We start from the raw sequence: 22,006 nt of genomic DNA, 5'->3' as shown, positions 1-22,006 counted from the left end.
TGGTTTTCCGACTCTTCTTTTTTTTCCTCTCTCTCTTTGAAATCGTCACCGGTAGAGAGGAGTCAAAGATCAATAACGCGCTGGACGAAGGTGAAGCCTTTTTTCGCTTTGTTTAGCTCTTTCTATTCCTTTTCCAATTCGCTCGCTTTGTTGAACCTCCAGCAGGGGGCAGCGGAGAGCGCATTATCTGCCATGCTCAGCCCTTCCCTGCCATACTCGCTTACAGTGGGGAGGAGACTGGGCAATGGATGGGTTACGGGGAGCTCGGGCATCCATTTCATAAAAGCGTGTTGGTATATCCAATCCTCAAAGTGCCAGTGATGCAGAAAATAGTACACGATAAGAGCACCAGCCTGCTGATAAACGATTCCACCTGACAATGTGAAGTATTGCAACAACCGATTACACTTAGTGTGATGAAGGAGACCATGTTGATTTGGTGAGATCCTATTAAGGTTCCATCCCAGACAATGTTAGAACATCATCACAATACATTTACATCTCCTTCTCCTGTATGATAATGATAATCACAACCACGGGAGCCTTACAAATAAAACTCGGCAAACTAATGACTGTTTGTTATTTAATGGTTTAATAATAAATAGAATGCAATTCATTTCCTTTACACAATCTGTAAAAATGTATGCCAACATCTGACAAATTTGGAATATCTCCCACTGTAAAAAAGTACTTGGCATTTATGAAGTGTTGTTCCTTGTTAATTTAATCATAAAAATTATGGGTTTTTTTCCCCGAGGGTCCCTCATCAGTTGAATATTATTGATTTCTATTAGTTGTGTTCTAGGTTCTCTGTTTGACTTACACCTGCACATTCGATGTGTACAATAGTACTTTGGCCCTTGTACATTTATGGACATTGCGGGTAATAATTATTTTCATGTTTATCGCTTGCCTAATCATTTGCAGAGATATTTAGATTTCACATTACTAAATACTTTATTAAGCAGCAGAGACACTAGAACCCCCTGGCTCTCCACTTTTGTCCAATTTGTGTATTTTCCTTTAAACAGCAACTCTGAATTTTGTCATTTTTTAATCCATGAGCAAGCAATATTGCCTAAGCCTATGGCTTTCCATTTGTACAGTAACTTTTTATGCAGAACTGTATAAAATGATTTTGCAAACTCTCTTTCTTCTCAATATTTTGGATGAGATCCTTTGTAGGTATCTCTAAGGCCATTGAGATTCTCTTCATTTCAATTTCCCTTGCCTGATGTCCTTTCGAGATGAAGGATCCACACATGTGTTTGGAAAACCTGTCCCTCTATTTGAAAACTAAGCTTGAATGGGACATTACATGAAGAAACATTTTTGATTATTAAATAGAGCTCTCTAAACAGATTAGAACTGATGAGAACTGCTACAATAAACTTTGGTCATCTGCACATCTGGAGTTGGTCACTGCAGGCAGTAATGCAATATTTGAGTTATATTCCAATATCAAATACCACAATAAATTGATTATTTATGACAATACTAATGAAGTACTGCTTATGCTAGGTAAGTGTATTTTCCAGAGAGACCTACCGTAATTAGTCAGAGGATGCCTATAAATGGTTAAAACTTTAGAATAAAGAACAATTGTGTCTGACCCCTGACACTAAATGGTTAAATATGGATAGCATTTAATCCCCTGCATTTAAGGGACACTCTAGCCGTCATATGCACTTTAATGCACATGGTAGATGAGTATCTGCTTTCTGAAGAGGGTTTTCTGTGTCGCCACCAGACAATAATGCAGGACAGTGATCCTATACATACATCAAAATCAACATTAAAATGGTTTACTGACCACAAAATCAAGGTCCTACCATGGTCATCCTTGTCCTCTGACTTGAACCCCATAGAAAACCTGTGGGGGGAACTGAAGAGGAGATAGCTACAGCAATCCATAGCATTCTTTGCTCCTATTTACCAAGGATGCCACACCTGACTGCCTCTGTCAGAAAGCTTAAAAAGGGGGCCTGGTTGGATCTTCCAGCAGGACAATGATCCTAAACAGGCCCGGACTGGGACAAAAAATAGGCCCAGGCATTTAAGACCGAACAGCCCATTTTTATTTATTTATTGTTAAAGCCCACCCTTCATGTACCATCTTTGCATTTCCCCAAATCACTTAAACATTCATGATAGACACAAACACTTACTCATTCACACAAATCATTAACACATATTCATTAATGCAGTCTCACAAATCATTCAAGCAATTTATCCACACATGAATTCATTTATTCTCATATGCATTCACACAATTCATCCACACATTTATTCATTCATTCTCGTACGCATTCACACACATTCAATTTAAGCCCTGTGCGGCCGCGCACCCCTAAGGCCGGCCCTGCTAGGGGATGCCCGGCCCCCTAGAGTGGCGGACCCGGTCGCAGTTGCTGCGGGCTTAAGGGGCAGGTGCCCCTTTTGCCCTGCGTTAATGTGGCCGCATAGGCCCAGTCAGTCCGGTCCTGACTGGGCCTATTTTAAGATAGGGGCCTGGAGCTGCAGCTCCACCAGCCCCTACGTCAGTCCGGCCCCAATGGCCAGCCCGGGCCTGATCCTAAACATATATTAAAATCAACACAAAATGGTTTACTAAACCTGTGTGGTGAACTGAAAAGGAGAGCATTTTGCAGCATTCTTTGCTCTTATTTACCAAGGATGCCAATATTAATGGCGGGCACTGCACTAACATCCCTAGACACCCATTCTAACATACCCAAAGACACATGTTCACATACTAACATACCCAGATACATGCTAACATACCCATGCAGACACTAACGCACACAAGCACGCACACATACATTCCCAGGCAGACATTAACATGTATACCCAGACCCACACTAACATACAGACACACACAGAGGTGTAACTAGAAACTTGCCCCAGGCCACCCCAACTTCACTGAGAAACATGTCCCACGGTACCACCTTTGCCCCAAACAGCTTGTGAGTGCCTTTGCTCCACTCAGCTTATCATAGCCATCATAACCCCTAAACAGTGTTTATGCCATCATTGCCCCAGCATGTCAGTGCCTCCAAAGAACTTCTGTGTCATCTTAGCCTGCACACCACGTCTTGTCTGTGCCATCATACATACATACACACTAAGTATGTGCAGACTGCAAACAAAGGAAAACAAAGGCTTTCCAGTACCAAAATCTGAGGCACATTTCCAAGGCGCATTGAGACAGGGGTTTGATGGCACAGTGCGCCATATGAGAACTGGAGTGTCATATTCATTTTATTTGTTATTGGATTTGCAATACATCTGATCAGCAGCAGTGTTTGTATGCTTGCTGCAACCAAGGAAAGAACATTAACTGTGTGAGTACCGCAGCGTATTCATTGGAATACAGCTTTCAAACAAAACATGTACACTTTCTAATATTTGAGGTATTTCCAAAACCAAGGCACTTAATTCAACTCCGGAATAGTTTGGTAAATAATATACATAGGGAAAACTATGATTTTTGTATATCTTTCATTATAAATATTGGACTTACTTATAAAATGGTACCCAAAGAAAAAAACAATATACCTTGTGTGGATACAGTAAATGTGGAAAAGGGGGATCACGATTCAACAAACATAAGGTAAAAATGGGGAAAACATCCGGCGACAAAAGGGGTAAAAGTACTTACAAACTACTTACAAATAAGCTTTCTTCAGTGGGTGGAGCTGTATAGGACAGTATACTGTCTCTTTAATAATATACAGAGTATGATGTGGCAGGGTTGGACGTGGTATAAAGTGCATTCTGCCAGTGACTCAGCAGAACTTTGTCCTAGTCATGTCATTGAGAGCAGGAAACAAACTATACTACTTTGAGGTAACATCACATTTAAGGCACAATTTTAATACTTTGGGCCAGACTTCCACAGCAGACCACACATTTGCCTACTGCAAAAGCGTATTTGTTCCCTACCACAAATAATGTGCCCACATGACCCATTTTATGGGGTCATGTCCCAGTGCTCAGTACAGTTACACACTTATAAGAGACCCTCCTTGAGGGTAGGTCCTGGGGATGGCTAGGCTTCAGGTCTAAGATATATGAAGGCCAAATAATAAACCAACGTATACTAAGTAATAAAGATAAAAACGCCATTGAGATCCTTTGAAGGAAAAAAACCTTCCATCTTATTGCAGTGATCTTGGGTTAACCATAAGACTACTGTCCGGACCTGTGTTGGGTATGATAATTTTCCTTTAAGGTGCTCTTCCACTTAGACATTTTCCCCCAACTTTTCATAAATAGGTTGTTTGCTTGACGGCCTGTTAGTTTTAAGGGAACTGGGGGTGGTTGTAGGAGGTCAGACTGCTGTGATGTAACACATAAAGGATGGCTTTGGAAGAATGATGGGACGCTAGTATCTCAAACGCTTTAATGCTGTTTTTAAGTAACAGGGACTCCTGTGGAGAAAAATATAATTACTGGTTTAATTTATGTCTCTTTTTATCATGCAGCATTCATCTGGTGATATTTTATGAGGCACCCTAGATGGAACAACACCTTTAATGTACTGTAAATCAGCACATTCTCATTTACCAGAATGTACTAAGGACATATCTGATTCTTATGTGTCAGGTTGTGTCAGATCTTATAATAACCCACAGCTACATGACACCCAGTGAAAGAATGCAATATGGTTTCTATGCATGGCTAGAGTTCTAAAAATAAACACTTATTAAAAAAAAATAATTGTTGCAGTATGTGGATATAATAAGAGCCCTATATCATTGTATACATCTAGTGGTACAAAGGCATTATTTTTTGCCTCTACAGTAAAAAAATAGTGTTTCTGTTACCAGTAGAGAACAGAGCAAGTGTTAAAATAAGTTACCGCAAAGTTCTATAGGCTAGATTGTTTAAATAACTGTAGTAAACAAAATCTTTTCACAATAAATGGGACATAAATGTATTTTGAAAATACGCAGTATGGAATAAAAAACGCTTAAGAGAATATGGCCTCTATCACTACTTACGTGCACTGATTGTTGTCTGAGTAAGTATGTTTGTCTAATGTACTAAATCAATGCTAATCTCTCAAGGTTTCAGAGATATTTCACAAGAGCACCGTGTTCCTTCACTGACTGGAATCGTCTACATTCTCATGACTGGTCATGGGATCTGGGGAGCTGCCAGTTTCCAATACACATGATTTATTTCTGTATGCCCCAAGGGACGTGAAAACAACAACTGCATGAATATATTCTGAAATATGTGATTACATTACAATGGTGAAAAGAAGGGGCCTACTTGTTTATGAAAAAAGGATACATTTAACACACACAGGGTTAATATTCAACTGTGAGGTTTGTTTTCCCCAGATATCAGTGAAGCAAACACTGTTTTCTCTGTTTCTGCTCTTTCAGTAAAAATAATGGTTTCTTAGCACCAAGTGTTGTGGTTGACATTTCAGTAAATGCTACAACACATTCTTCCCCTAGCAACATGGCTCAGGGTTGGTAACAGCAGACACCTGTTCAAGCAAATAGGACACTCGCATGCTGAACAGGCTATCAGCCTGAAAGAGGCTGAGCCAAACATGGGATGACTAGTTTCATTTAATAATGTTGGATTTTGGAAAAGAAGAAGTAAAACATAATTTTGATCTATATATCTGCAGCCATGAAATGTCTAATCTTTGTATACAATATTTAAAAACAGTGTGCCAACCACACATACTATACAATACCTTAACACAAGTTATTACAAAACATGATAAATCCAGAAATTCAATTTGAAATTTAGAAATACATATTCATAAAATACCAACTTGTAGACGCATTGCCCTTTAGAGTTTTAACTGGCTCAAAAATTTTAATTTGAGGCCTGCTGGGTAGATACAGTAAAAATATGTGCACAATGGTAACAAGCAACGTATTCTAGAAAAAGCTTCTAGCCTTCAATTCTAGGTGTGACTGCAGGGAAGTATGACTGATAGATCACATCACCTTACACCTCATGACTATGAGTAAACAGGTGAAAGGGTATTACTTTACCGTAAAACAAAATGAGCGCAGGAAAAGATGTTATGGCATACACAGAAAAAATGTCTACATAACATTTTAACCTTACTGTTCACTGAAGCAAATCTGAGAAAATAGAGCTTAGATGTGTAATGTAAGAACTTTCATGTTCATGAACTACATACTTTATCACACAGTTACAAACTCATACCTTTCATGAGTCTCCTTTTATGAGTTACATTTCCTCTTTCCTTGTCAACTCACAAAGTTTGCATGTATGAGAGTATCATAGTTTTCTACAGCTCTAAAAGTCACAATAAATGTACACTATATGACCAAAGCTATGGGAACACCTGTCCATGACCTATACTAGCTGGTAGGACATCCTATTCCAAAATCATGGAGTTGCCCCATGCCTCCTTTGCTGCTATAAACGCCTCCACTCTTTTCTTAAGGCGTTCCACAAGATTTTGGAGTGTGTCTTTGGGAATTTGCACCCATTTAGCCAAAACAGCATTTGTGAGGTAAGGCACTGATGTTGGTGAAGAACGCCTGGCTCGCAATCTATGCTCCAATTGAAAGGTATTCAATGGGGTAAAGGTTCGGACTCTGTGCCAGCCACTCGAGTTCCTTCACACCAAACCCAACAAACTATGTCTTTATGGACGTTGCTTTCTGCAGAGGGACACAGTCATGTTGGAACAAGAAAAGACCTTCCTCAAACGTGTGCCACAAACTTAGAAGAATACAATTGTCAAAAATGTTTTGTATGCTGTAGCATTAACATTACCCTTCAGTGGAACTAAGGTGCTCAAACCCTGAAAAACATCCCCAGACCATTACTACCTCCTCTATCAAACTTTACAGTAGGCACTATGCATTCCAGTAGATTCTCCAGGAATTGGCCAAACCCAGATTCGCCCATCAGACTCCCAGATAGTCAAGTATGATTCATCACACGAGAGAACAGGTTTCTAGTGGTAATTTGCTTTACACTACTCCAGCTGATTTTTGGCACTGGGCACTGGTATGATTTTCAGCTTGGTTGCTTCATGAAATGGAAGCTCCCAATGCACAGTGCTTGTGCTGATGTTGCTTCCAGAGGCAGTTTGGAACTCTGTAGTGTGCGATGTAAGGCGATTTTTACGCACTGCACACTTCAGCACGCGGCAGACATGGTGTGCATAGTCTACTGCTTCTTGGCTACTGCTTCATCTGTGTACAGCAATCTTCACACTACATATTAAAAAATTAAAATTTAATACTCAATTGTTGTTACTTCCAGACGCTTCCACTTCACAATGATAACTCAACGGACTGAGACAGATCTAGGAGGGAAATTTCACGTATTGACTTGTGGCAAAAGTGGCAATCCTATTTGCTTCAATTTTTATGTTAGCTATGGGTGTAGCTGAAACTCCTAAACTTAATAATTGGAAGGGTTATGTGTTGACATACTTATACATCTACTTTATTACTAATATATATATATACATATAATCAGTGGATGTGTTTATGAATTAGCAGGGGCATACCATATTTGGCACCTGAGGCGGATCCTGTATGTGGCACCCCCCCACAAACACAAAAAAATGAATGTTGGCAAGAATATTTATTTCACAAATTTTTAACTGTATGTCAACTGGAAAAAATACAAATCTGGAAAAAAAAATTATGAATTAAAGTATTAATTTAAATAAATAACATTTACTGAACAGCCTGCCTGTGCTACCGCTGCCCCTGAAGCAGTCTGCCTGTGCCACCACTGCCCCTGAAACAGCCTGTCTGTGCCAGCTTTGCCCCTGAAACAGCCTGTCTGTGCCAACTCTGCCCTTTTGCAGCCTGCATATGCCATTTTTTAGCTAGTTTAGTTATTATTACAGAGGATTACCAGCACAAAAGTGTTCCTTTAGGTGGTTGTGTATTGATTCAGGGCCTTAATAACTGTTGAAGCACAAAGTCAGAAGCCTGGTTATGCTCCCCACAAGCAAACAGCGTGTACTAGGTAGAAAAAGCAGTTATTTACAGACTTCAGAATAATGCTGCCTAACCTTTGTGGAACAAATATTGGGGACTGAATGGAGAAGAGGGAAGGGTATTTAAGTGACTTTGAACGTGGCATGGTTGTTGGTGCCAGACAGGCTGGTACTTCAGAAACTACTGATCTACTGGGATTTTCACGCACAACCATCTCTAGGGTTTACAGAGAATGGTCCGAAAAAGAGAAAATATCCAGTGAGCGACAGTTGTGTGGATGAAAATGCCTCGTTGATATTAGAGGACAATGAGCAGACTGGTTCAAGATGACAGAAAGGCAACAGTAACTCAAGTAACCACTTGTTACGACCAAGGTATGCAAAATACCATCTCTGAACGCATACCATCTCTGAACATTTCGAACCTTGAAGCAGATGGGCTACAGCAGCAGAAGACCACACCGGGTGTCTCACCAAAATTGGACAATGGAAGACTGGAAGAACATGACCTGGTCTGATGAGTCTCTATTCCAGCTGCGACATTAAGATGGTATGGTCAGACTTTGGCGTAAACAACATGAAAGCATCCTGTCTTGTATAAACGGTTCATGCTGATGGTTGAGCATCATTTAAATGCAACCTGAGCCTACCTGAGTATTGTTGCTGACCATGTCCATCCCTTTATGACCACAGTCATAACCCTTTATGACCACCTTCTGATGGCTACTTTCAGCAGGATAATGCACCATGCACAAAGCTCACATTATCTGGTTTCTTGAACATGACAATTAGTTCATGGTACTCCAATGGCCTCCACAGTCACCAGATCTCGATCCAATAGACCACCTTTGAGATGTGGTGGAACGGGAGATTCGCATCATGGATGTGCAGACGACAAATCTGCAGCAATTGCATGATGTCCATATGGACCAAAATCTCTGGGGAATGTTTCGAGCACCTTGTAGAAAGTCTGCCACGAAGAATGAAGGCAGTTCTGAAGGCAAAAGGGGGTCCAACCTAGTACTAGCAAGGTATACCTAATAAAGTGGCCAGTGAATGTATATATCTACCAGACTTGTGCAAGTGGACCAAAAATTATTTTTCAGACAAGGGCCTGTTTCTCCAATCAGGGAGAGATGGTGTGCTCGGAGGCTCCGCCCCTTTGCAAAAGTTGACCAGGAGGCCATGTCCACGGAAAATGAAGGAAGACACAAGGAGAACTTCTGGATGAAGAAAGACAGAAGAACAAGAAGATGCAAGAGAAGAAGCTGAGCTGCGAGGAAGGAGATGGGGACATGGAAGTGAAGGCGGAGAAGGTAGAGTCATTCAGAAAGAACATGAGAGTGTAAGTGAATGTACATTAGAGTGTGAGAGTGAAAGAGCCAACAAAATTCAAACAAACTTTTAGACCTCTTTGCTTCGTGAAGCAGAAGGAGAAATAAGAGGAAGAGAAGTGGAAACAGGGAAGGTAGGGAGACTGAGTGGGAGAGAGCTTGAATGAAAGTGTGAGAGAGAGAAAATTCTGAGCTCTTTGCTTTGTTTGTTTCATTGCCTCATTGTAACGGGTTTACCAAGAGAGCTGTAGTAACTCCCAGAGATCACCCACATGTATCCTCCTGTTGTCCCCGGAATCACTTCCAGCACCAGCCAGCATGCGCACCTTGGAACCCTGCTATGTGTACCCAATAAGTAGACACACAACTACCTTGAATTGAGTACAGCAGGAAGGAACAGTTTATTGTTGTAAAACATAGACTGATATAGCCAAAGAACTTCATAAACATAAATCAACATTGATAAACAGGTACATGTAGACAACCCAACCTTTAATCCCCTGTAGCTACTGAATATCCCCCTGGTAGCCATCCTGTTAATGGGATTAGTTTAACAATGGAGTTCCTGCCTGTTTGGCAGCCAGGTTGGAGCCATCTCTGAGTACCTTGGGGCCCTGTATGACAGGTCATTCTGTCACACTCATATTTGGACATTTTGTACGAATTGAAAAAAATTGCCACATTTGTTAAAATTCTAATTTGTATGATTCTGAATGCACAAGTATATTGTCTAGATGAAAGAGGATGTTTGTGTTGTTTTTGCATCTTGGTACTGAATTTTGCAGAAAGTCCTTGGATCAATGCTGAGACCCTGAACAGTTACTTTTTTGCAGTAAGTATATTACGATTTTAACTAGATTTGTTACTATGTGTATTGTCATTTATCCTGATTGAGGGGTCACTTTTGACTTTAAGGAGGTTATATAATCCGCCTTGTAACATGGCATAAGCATAAGTGGTTGATACTGTGTAAATACTGAACTAGGGACCACCCTTGTTAAGAGTCAGAAGTATGCTTTAAGCTTCCTGATTATCCCTGTGCACTTGTTATTCTAAATAAACTACTCTACATTGAGAACCTCTATTCTGTCCTTTGCTGTGTGTCAGAAGAAGGCTGCAACATCACTTTGGACTGACAAAATTACATAATTTTTTGACTGTGGTGGGTGTAGCTATATTGTTAACTTTTCCCCTTTACAGACATACCACTTCTAACCAAATAATTTTCTATGGCAAATGCTTCCCATGGCTTCCTTTTCTATGGCTTGCCTCTAAACAGCTTGTCAGTGCCATTGTTACCCCTAAACTTAACAGTGTGATCTTTGCCCCATAACCAACCAGTGTCATCTCTGTCCTCAATGCCTGTCAATGCCATCTTTGCGCCCAAACAGTTCCATCTTTGTCTCCAACTTGTCAGTGCCACATTTGTAACCAATTTGCCAGTGCCATCTTCTCCACCAAACAGTTTACCAGTGCCATGTTTGCCCCCAAACTAACCAGTGCCATATTTACCTACCAGTTGCAAACAACTTGTCGGTGCCATGTTTGTCCCCAAGCAGCTTGTCGGTGCCATGTTTGCCACCAAACAGCTTGCCAGTGTCACCTTTGTGCCCAAACAGCTTGCCATCACCATCAATGGCATCCAGCGCTACAATGTTAAAGGCGCAGAGAGCGAGGGGGTGGATCATGAAGTCTCTGCAGATTCAGCCGCACAGACCCCCCTTACACTGGGCTCCCTGCTCAATGTGTCCCTCCTACCCAGAACACCCAGATGTGGTGTGGTACACCCTGTGTACCTGGCTAGGCTAGGTTCTGCAGATAGCCCCGTCAGCTGTTTCCAACCATGTTTATCAATAGTAATACCACCAATGTTTCACTGAGTTTGATAGACATTTTCTTTAATTCAATGAAAGTCTTTGTCACACTAAGCTTTTATAGTGTTTTCCTGTTTCATTGTTTATATCCTGTGATATTTTCTTAGGAACACATAATTATTTCAAATCTACTTGATTCCTATTACCACAGCAATACAACTGAACTCCAAGCTAGTCATTTATGTTATGATACAGTGATATTTGTTTTGTTCACCAGTCCAATTATATTGTAAGGTTTTGTTCTTATACTCTTAATCAGTCCTTGTTGTCTTAAATTCAGGATAGTCATATGGCTATCCCATGCATTGTTAAATTTCCTCTAAGTTGGCCTCTACCACTTCTGCTAAGAAGCCGTTCCACAATATTTATTTCTAGGGTAACTGGAAACTTGTAAACCTTTTTAAAAATATATATTATCATAGCTGCCTTCCAGAGATCAGGAGACCAGTCCTATAAAATGAGGTGTTCCAAGTGAATGGACAATGGAACCATATACATTTTGCCTCTGTTTTCTTATGTCTATTCTTGTGATTCACCCACAGCTTTTGGACACCATTGACCACACAATTCTCCTGCAAACTCTTTATAATCTCCTGTTATTGGCCTATGGTTGTAAGAAATACCGCATTGGCTCGGATATAGGCCGCACCCGAATATAGGCCGCACCCGAATATAGGCCGCACCCTAAAAGTGTGGTGCTTTTTTAAAGAAAACGTTTTGTAATAGATATGCTGCCACTTTGCCCCCGAGATATGCTGCCACTCTGCCCCCCCCAAGATATGCTGCCACTCTGTCCTCCCCCCCTTGAGATATGCTGCCACTCTGCCTATATTCGGGCCAATACGGTATATACAATTTGTTGCAAAAAAGCACATGAATGGTTAACTTACTTTTATATGTTTCACTTGAGTACTAGGGTGACCACATAAGTGCTGCCCTTCAGTATTTAAGATTTCTGTGTGTTCATTCTGCACACTGCAGGGCAGCGCTTAACATATGTTGGTCAGCAATACATGAAACGTATGTATCCTGGAAAACACTGTTGATGTGCTCAACTTATTTTGCTGAGCACACAGCTACCTACGATCCTGTTATTTGAGAAGCTAGTTCTTACAACATGAAAGCCCCTTGGAGATCAGAATGTACCACTGATTGAGTGCAAAATAATCATGTAAACACCGATGAGCACCAATCATTCTTACACAAGTTCCAAGTACCTCAGCTCAAGCTAGTTACTTGCCATTGTTTGCAAAGTCTGGTCAGGCAAACAACATATGTACTGCCTGCAAGTAACAGTGGGGAACTAGACACTAAGTGACACCAATGCGACGCCTGCTATTCCCCTTCAAGTAACACAAATCTATACAGTACACATTGCTAGGAAACCTACCAAAATATGCGACACACAGGAGTAAAAAAAATGTAAATTTAAGGTATTGGGTCGAATATAGGCCGCACTTTTCCCCCCACTTTAAGTCTTTAAAGTGGGGGTCTAGCGCCTGCCGGGCAGGCAGCAGGTTTAGGATACAGATCCCCCACAGCGGTGCAGGGGACCTGTATCCTACTCTCCGATACGCTCAGACAGCCTCCCCTGCCAGCACTTTCCACAGGGGGGGGGTGTGCTGGCACGGGAGGTTGTCTAAGCGCATCGTGCGGACGGTCACCGGCTGCGGCGATGCGGGTAAACAGCCTCCGGCAGCGGAGGTTGTTTACCCGCATCGCCGCAGCCGGTGACCGTCCGCACGATGCGTTTTACCTCTGCCCCCAAGACTTACCAGAGCAGACTCCCGGGTGTCTTGCGGGGCCGGCGGGGGACATCTACGCAATACGCGTATACAACTTCCGGTGCCGGAAGTTGTATACGCGTATTGCGTAGATGTCCCCCGCAAGTCTGCTCTGGTAAGTCGGGGGGGGCAGAGTGGCAGCATATCTAGGGGGGGGGGGGGAGGACAGTGGCAGCATATCTCGGGGGGGGGGGGGGGAGGCAGAGTGGCAGCATGTTTTTTTGGTGCTTTTTTAAAGAAAAAAACTTTTTCTTTAAAGAAGCACCGAACTTTTAGGGTGCGGCCTATACACGGGGGCGGCCTATATCCGAGCCAATACGGTAATATGTGTAAGATGTGTTAGAACAGGGTTGGGCTGTAGCATGAATTTATGATAAAATAGGGGACATTACATAAGAATAAAAACCCCATGATTACATATTTATTTCTCAAACACTGCTGGTAGCACCCCAAGCTTTCTACAGGGCCTAACACCCTAAAGTCAGAGAACTGGGGTATATAACATCATGTACTACCCCCCTTCTTTGTCCTAAACGTGAAATTATGCGATTGTAACCCACCCTGAGCCATATATAACACAATGTAAACCCTCAAAGAGGATCATGACAAAAGCAGGATCAACATTTACTCCGAGCACTGCAGAAATACAACACAACATGGATGCCATTCTGACGACTAGGGAAATATCTAGGATCTGCCAGACAGCCCTAGCAACAGCAATTGCGTAAGCTTCCACCAATCAGAAACCACTTCCCCCAACTCTCGTTACCTAACGGCCAGAATATTCCAGAGGGCTCGTTAACAGTCTACGCCCTTCTAATATGTGTTCATCCGCGCTGTCGTGCTAGTAGAAAATATAGGGTTATTTTACATATAACCCATTGTTTATGTCAACACAAGAAATAAATTGCTCGGTACAAATCTGCAGTAGATAAAAGTCAGTTCGATTCTTTCTGCGCCGTTATCAATCAAACCTTATTCGCCGGACCTATTTTGTTCTTGGCGCATGAATACGTTTTAGGCGTGGGTGTAATGAGTAATCCGTTAAAAGTATAAATAAGAGGCGTGTGTCTCGGCGTTTAGTTATATATTGCAAAACTTGACAAGGTTTCAGTTCGTCTTACGGAAACAAAGTTGAACGCTCTCTGTGATACTACATATATATCGAAGGTAAGGCTATTTCTAGAACGGCTTAATGTTATGTCCGCGTTTGTACTAAGTAGTACTAGTAACATTTATAGATGTTGTGTCTACCGTTTAGAATGGCGCGTAAGTAGGCCTAGTAGCAACTTTTCGCTGTCTCCACCCGAAACTTTCTTGTGCTTTTTTTTTGATACTATCTATGGCTTTGGTTTAGTTTTTTTTTTTTTTTTTTTTTTGGTAATAGCAGCGTGTTTAGCTTTGTGTATAGCCGTTTAACTCCAATAGTACAGTAGCCTTACTCCATAACGATTTTGATCTCGTGTCTGAAGTATTGTTTGATTATATTCGTAAAGAGTTGGCGATATCTGAATAGAATTGCGTAATTAACCGCCGTTCGTTTTACGGGTATAAAAGCCCTTTGTTCCTGGTAGTCACGTGATATGCCCCCACCACCCAACCCTGTTTTTGCATTTGTCCTTCGGCCGGTACCATGGTCTGTTAATCAAATTACGTCCCAAATACTAACGTTAACTATTGTGACTGTGCTCGTCTCGCCATAAAAGTAATTTATTTTATCTCTTAACTGTCTAGAGTGTTAAATATTTTTAATTAGGTTTCTGGTTGAGATTTTTTAATATGTAAACGTGGATAATACTGAACAAGTGGCCAACTTTAGTTTTATGCACTGAGCATTTCACCAAGGGAGTAGTATTGAGGTTTTTCATTCTATCAAAAACTGTTCTGGGAATCTTTCTAAACAATTTCAGAGCTTTCCGAAGTTGTAGAGTTTTTTTCTGTAGGTTTGTAAAAGGGTGAAATTTCCATATGATGTTACACTACATGCAGGTGACATTAAATTGCAGGCAGGTATTCTGAACATGACCCCTACATATGTAAGGATTGTGAGCACAGCTCTCCCCCTGATGTATCGGTTTGTCATAGTCTGTCAATTCCTGTCTTGTCATACCCCTTGAATATATGCACTGTATTAAGCGCTGTGTAAATTGTTGGCGCTGTATAAATAAAAGATAATAGACGTTACTGTTCGAGTTCTATTCAAGCAAGTATTAGAGGATAGTGAAATTAGAGCCTTTATTTTAATGTTCTACTGCTACATCTGTTCTCGTACCTTCACAAGCTATAATCACATGTCTGTATACTTGTCACTGTTTAAAGTTTCCAACTTTATTTTTAGGACGCAATGCAGATCTTTGTGAAAACCCTGACTGGCAAGACCATCACCCTAGAGGTTGAGCCAAGTGACACTATTGAGAATGTCAAAGCAAAAATCCAAGACAAAGAGGGTATCCCTCCAGATCAGCAGAGATTGATCTTTGCTGGCAAGCAGCTTGAAGATGGTCGCACCTTGTCCGACTACAACATCCAGAAAGAATCCACATTGCACTTGGTGCTGCGTCTGAGAGGAGGCATGCAGATTTTTGTGAAAACCCTGACTGGCAAGACCATCACCCTAGAGGTTGAGCCAAGTGACACTATTGAGAATGTCAAAGCAAAAATCCAAGACAAAGAAGGTATCCCTCCAGATCAGCAGAGATTGATCTTTGCTGGCAAGCAGCTTGAAGATGGTCGCACCTTGTCCGACTACAACATCCAGAAAGAATCCACATTGCACTTGGTGCTGCGTCTGAGAGGAGGCATGCAGATTTTTGTGAAAACCCTGACCGGCAAGACCATCACCCTAGAGGTTGAGCCAAGTGACACTATTGAGAATGTCAAAGCAAAAATCCAAGACAAAGAGGGTATCCCTCCAGATCAGCAGAGATTGATCTTTGCTGGCAAGCAGCTTGAAGATGGTCGCACCTTGTCCGACTACAACATCCAGAAAGAATCCACATTGCACTTGGTGCTGCGTCTGAGAGGAGGCATGCAGATTTTTGTGAAAACCCTGACTGGCAAGACCATCACCCTAGAGGTTGAGCCAAGTGACACTATTGAGAATGTCAAAGCAAAAATCCAAGACAAAGAAGGTATCCCTCCAGATCAGCAGAGATTGATCTTTGCTGGCAAGCAGCTTGAAGATGGTCGCACCTTGTCCGACTACAACATCCAGAAAGAATCCACATTGCACTTGGTGCTGCGTCTGAGAGGAGGCATGCAGATTTTTGTGAAAACCCTGACCGGCAAGACCATCACCCTAGAGGTTGAGCCAAGTGACACTATTGAGAATGTCAAAGCAAAAATCCAAGACAAAGAGGGTATCCCTCCAGATCAGCAGAGATTGATCTTTGCTGGCAAGCAGCTTGAAGATGGTCGCACCTTGTCCGACTACAACATCCAGAAAGAATCCACATTGCACTTGGTGCTGCGTCTGAGAGGAGGCATGCAGATTTTTGTGAAAACCCTGACTGGCAAGACCATCACCCTAGAGGTTGAGCCAAGTGACACTATTGAGAATGTCAAAGCAAAAATCCAAGACAAAGAGGGTATCCCTCCAGATCAGCAGAGATTGATCTTTGCTGGCAAGCAGCTTGAAGATGGTCGCACCTTGTCCGACTACAACATCCAGAAAGAATCCACATTGCACTTGGTGCTGCGTCTGAGAGGAGGCATGCAGATTTTTGTGAAAACCCTGACTGGCAAGACCATCACCCTAGAGGTTGAGCCAAGTGACACTATTGAGAATGTCAAAGCAAAAATCCAAGACAAAGAGGGTATCCCTCCAGATCAGCAGAGATTGATCTTTGCTGGCAAGCAGCTTGAAGATGGTCGCACCTTGTCCGACTACAACATCCAGAAAGAATCCACATTGCACTTGGTGCTGCGTCTGAGAGGAGGCATGCAGATTTTTGTGAAAACCCTGACTGGCAAGACCATCACCCTAGAGGTTGAGCCAAGTGACACTATTGAGAATGTCAAAGCAAAAATCCAAGACAAAGAGGGTATCCCTCCAGATCAGCAGAGATTGATCTTTGCTGGCAAGCAGCTTGAAGATGGTCGCACCTTGTCCGACTACAACATCCAGAAAGAATCCACATTGCACTTGGTGCTGCGTCTGAGAGGAGGCATGCAGATTTTTGTGAAAACCCTGACCGGCAAGACCATCACCCTAGAGGTTGAGCCAAGTGACACTATTGAGAATGTCAAAGCAAAAATCCAAGACAAAGAGGGTATCCCTCCAGATCAGCAGAGATTGATCTTTGCTGGCAAGCAGCTTGAAGATGGTCGCACCTTGTCCGACTACAACATCCAGAAAGAATCCACATTGCACTTGGTGCTGCGTCTGAGAGGAGGCATGCAGATTTTTGTGAAAACCCTGACTGGCAAGACCATCACCCTAGAGGTTGAGCCAAGTGACACTATTGAGAATGTCAAAGCAAAAATCCAAGACAAAGAAGGTATCCCTCCAGATCAGCAGAGATTGATCTTTGCTGGCAAGCAGCTTGAAGATGGTCGCACCTTGTCCGACTACAACATCCAGAAAGAATCCACATTGCACTTGGTGCTGCGTTTGAGGGGTGGTTATTAAATGGAATAAAGACTTAGCTTCATTTTGCTGTTAGCATTCTTGCTCTGTATTTGTTATCTCCACGTTTCAAACTAGATTTGTATGGTGAAATAAAGTTTGTTGTACACATCTACTGTTTCATAGTTTCTTTAACTGATATGGAAAAATTGATTGCTTAATTGCTGTTAAAATGTTGCTCATGATTGTTCAATGATGGAGTAATCACGCCTTGCCTCAACACTTGCCTCGCCCTACCCCTGCAGGAAAGCATAGGGTGCCAGATTCCATGATGGCAGAAGGTATGCAGTGGGGTGGCTGGTCTCTTTGAAGTGATGGTGAGCAGTATATGTAAAGAGTGGGTGTATGTGTGCCTATAGTGCTGCAGTCGGTGTGTATTGTGTCAGTGTGTAGAATCTGTCTACTGCATTGTGCCTGACTGTAGTGTTCTAAATGTATAGTGTTAGCCTGTTTGGTAATAGCATGTATGGTGGTGTTAGTGTGGCATTAGTATATGCCAGAATATAGTGCATATGTATTGGTGTATGGGGTCAGCCTGTGATGCTGTATAAGGTGCTAGTGTTTGAGCATAAGAGGTTAGTGTCTGTTACTGTATGGAGTGTGTAATGTAATAGTGTTATGGGAAGGCTCGACCAGACCCAGGTCCCACGAAAATAAAAATAAAAATTGGGAGAATAAAAGTTGTGTTTTTGGCTGGGTCCTACTTTCCAACCAAATGTCTACCCCTGCATTAAAGTTCTGAATTGTTTCTCTTGTACTCTTAAGGCTTACTAGAAGGAATTATTGGCAAGTCTTACCTTGGTTCTAAAGGCTTCATTACACCAACTTGGGAAACTTTCAGTTATGGCCACAACGTTGTGATTTGTCACATGACAAGTGTTCTAGGTAAAAAAAAGCTTTACAAGCATCAATTTCTTGTGAATTGAGTTTGGATCTTCAGTCTTGAGAATGTACATGTATTGACAAACATTGATCAGTACCTTAACTATTTACTGGTTTCCTTTGCAACATTATTAAAATACAACAGACTTGTAAGTAGGGCTGCAACAACTAATCGATAATGAAAATTGTTGCCAACGAATTTCATTATCGATTAGTTGAATCGATTTTTATCGATTATTAAATGAGGGTTTTTTCAGAGCAAACGCTCTGAAAAATACCTTAATTATATAATCCGTTTTAGTGATTCACAGCAGCAGCTACTACTTACCAGTCCCTCCCTGTAATCACTGACAACTGGCCCCGCCCCTTCCTTCTCCCAGAAGGCCAGAACCACATGGCTGTGACACTGGTCTAACTAAGTATAAAATTAATATTTGGGCTACTGAAAGTTAGGGGAGATGGGCGTTAATTTAGGGGTTATGGTTAATGGGGTGTTTAGGGTTAATTTAGGAGCAGCTGTGGTTAATGGGGTGTTTGGGGTTAATTTGAGGCAGTTTTGGTTAATGGTATGTTTAGGGTTAATTTAGGGGCTGTTGTGGTTCATGGGGTCTTTAGGGTTAATTTAGGGGATGCTGTGGTTGATGGGGTCTTTAGGGTTAATTTAGGTGCAGTTATGGTTAATGGGGTGTTTAGGGTTAATTTAATGATGAGGACTGAGGGTTAATTTTTCTAATTAAAGTTAACTTAAGGTGCAGTTAGAGATAAAGGGGGGCAGACTAAGGGGAATCTAAATCCTGGGGGCAGTGAAGATTAACCCAGTACTTATTTATAAAAGTATGGTCTGTGACTCTGAGGGGACTATGAGATATCTGGGGGGTATAAGGCATATCTGGGGAGGACGGAGTGACATATCTGGGGGTATAAGGTATATAAGGCATATGTGGGGAGGGCAGTGTGGCATGTCTGGGGAGGACAGAGTGGTGTATCAGGGTGTATAAGGCAGATCTGGGGCCACAGTGGCATATCTGGGGGTAGAGTGGAGTGGCATATGTGGGGAGGGCAGTGTGGCATGTCTGGGGAGGATGGAGTGGTGTATCGGGGTATAAGGTGTATCAGGCACAGTGGCATATTTGGGAGGCAGCGTGGAGTGGCATATGTGGGAGGCAGCATGGCATGTCTGGGAGGCAGCGTGGCAAGCCTGGGCTCAAACGTGCATAAATTGGGGGGGGGGCTGGTTGCGAAATAAAGGCAAGAAATGCATTTTATCAAAGTTGTTTTTTTTTTTTATTATGCTGTTTGTATTTAATATAATTTGTTTATTACATTATTTTAAATAAATTAAACATTTACATTCATTTTTTTTTATCCGATTAATCGAAAAAATAATCGGCCAACTAATCTATTATGAAAATAATCGTTAGTTGCAGCCCTACTTGTAAGGTAAGTTTCTTTTCTATGGCATTTGACGTACTTTTCCCTTCCCCCTTGATGTGTTCTCCAGCATGAGCAATGTGCTTTGTCTCAAGTTATGATGTACTTGGTAGGTGAGCAGATGCTGTCCTCCATTTAGTGGCATGCCTAAACAAACATTTAAAGATATATATATGAAAAGTGAATGGTTCGCGGTCTAAATGAAAATGAAGCATTGAAACCATGAGATCTTGCTGTTAATATAATTCAGTGAGGTGAGCAGCTTGAACACTAAAAGCCATCAAATCATTTAACCTCTGCTAGACCTGACTAAATGAAATGTACACACTGCACATGTGCATTCATGCCAAACTAAACCTTACATAGTATGCTTAACGCTTTCAACACCCACACTACCACTCAAGGCATGTGACTTCAGTCACTGGTCTGTCGTTTAACCCACCGATCGCTGTGATTCACTGAATCACAGGGATCTGGAGGTTGTGAAGCCCCCTCTGGAGCATTGCAGGCTTGCCTCAATGAAGAGGCAGCCTGGAATGACCCTCACCCGATTTGCATCGGGCTCGGGGGCGTGTTTAACAGATAGGTGATTTACATCGCCGGTCTGTTTAAACCTCCGATCTCTGTGGTCGGAAGGTTTGAAAAACATTTTTTTTTTTTTTTGCTTTGCCTGGGCAATGCCGCCGATCGCGGCAAATATCGCGACCACGTACGTGTACGGGCATTGTCACTAAAACGCATTGCATCGTTGCCCCGTACATGTACGTGGATTGTCGTTAGGGGGTTAACAAATCAGTTTTTTTTCTTTTAAATCCTGATTGCCTGTAATTAGCATTTCTGGTGGCAACAGCTGGCCCCAATGGTTTTCTTTCTTTGATCTAATTAGTGGATAAGGGGTCTGCCTGTTCTCCAGTATGTAGTAAGGTGATATTTCTTTCTATTGCTTGCTTGTTTTTGGCTGAGAACGTTCATTTGCTCAGACTGATCAGAGCTACAGCCACATAGCTGCAAGCACTGCGTTGTCTGTCTCTCTCCTCACTGTGACTGTGGGCTGGAGAGAGAAATTAAATGGTAAACAGGCATTCTAGGGTTTTAACAAAGAAAAAAAAAAAAAAAAAAAAAAGCTCAGGGGTTATTTTTTTGTATGTAAGCTTGGTAAAGGTTAGTGCTATATTGGGGTTAGGTAGGGGTTAATAACCTAAAAAAATAATTTCGAAAATCTAAAATGAGTTATATGAATACATAATGGGTTTTCCCTGGCAATTTTTTGCTGTAGTGGGATCAAGGGGTTAAATAGGCTAATTTTCTTTTCCCCCAAGACAAATATGGTTAGAAACCTGATTACAAGTTCTTGATCCAGTGAGAAATCACATTCTAAACTCCCTCCCTTTTCTGCATAGGCTTTTTCTGGATTAAAAGCGTGGTGCAACTCAATAAATTCACCACGTGTATAAACCGCCTCTTGAAATTTCAACCAAATGTGTAACCTGCACATAAGCAGATTGTAAACATATTAAATGGAATCTTTGCTGCGCAATACAATTTTGTGATAATATATACCGTATTTGCTCGATTATAAGACGACCCCCCAAATCTGAATATTAATTTAGGAAAGAAAGCCTGAATAAAAAAGACGACCCTATAGGAAAAAAGTTTTACCAGTAAATGTTAATTCATCTAAACTATTTTTGTTAAATAAAAGCTATGATTGAGAAATTTTGGTTTTATTTCCTATTTTCCAACCTGCCCCCCCGTTATGCACATCTGCCCCAGAAATGCCTTATACCCCCTATATGCCACTGTGCCCCATGATATGCCTTTTGACCCCCTATGTGCCACTCTGCCTCCAGAAATGCCTTATACCCCTATATGCCACTCTGGCATTTAGAGGGTTAAAAGGCATAGTATGTGGAAGTGGCATATAGGGAGGTTTAAGGCAATCAGGAGGCAGAGTGGCATATAGAGGGTTAAAAAGGCATTTCTGGAGGCAGAGTGGCATTAAGGGGGTTAAAAGGCATTTCACAGAGCACTCTGCCTCCAGAAATGCCTTATGCCCCCCATTTAACACCCCCCCCAACTTACCGGTGCTTCTGACTTCCCTGTCA

The 22,006-nt window shown here is 41.8% G+C and overlaps 1 protein-coding gene across 1 annotated transcript in view; it reads left to right on the top strand.

Annotated features, from left to right (window-relative positions):
- The first annotated feature begins 15,305 nt into the window (after positions 1–15,305).
- Positions 15,306–22,006, top strand: part of LOC149286065 (polyubiquitin-C-like) — a 172,494-nt gene continuing 165,793 nt past the window's right edge. The window contains exon 1 of the mRNA XM_089494456.1: positions 15,306–17,580. Coding sequence (XP_089350582.1) covers positions 15,306–17,580 — 2,275 coding nt within the window. The remainder of the gene's footprint in view (positions 17,581–22,006) is intronic.

Source organism: Sceloporus occidentalis, unplaced genomic scaffold, assembly GCF_023333645.1.
Source record: "Sceloporus occidentalis isolate IW3139 unplaced genomic scaffold, rSceOcc1.0.p SCAF_72, whole genome shotgun sequence".
NCBI lineage: Eukaryota > Metazoa > Chordata > Lepidosauria > Squamata > Phrynosomatidae > Sceloporus > Sceloporus occidentalis.
The sequence above is the reverse complement of the archived record's forward strand: the minus strand, read 5'-3'. Positions and strand labels throughout refer to the sequence as shown.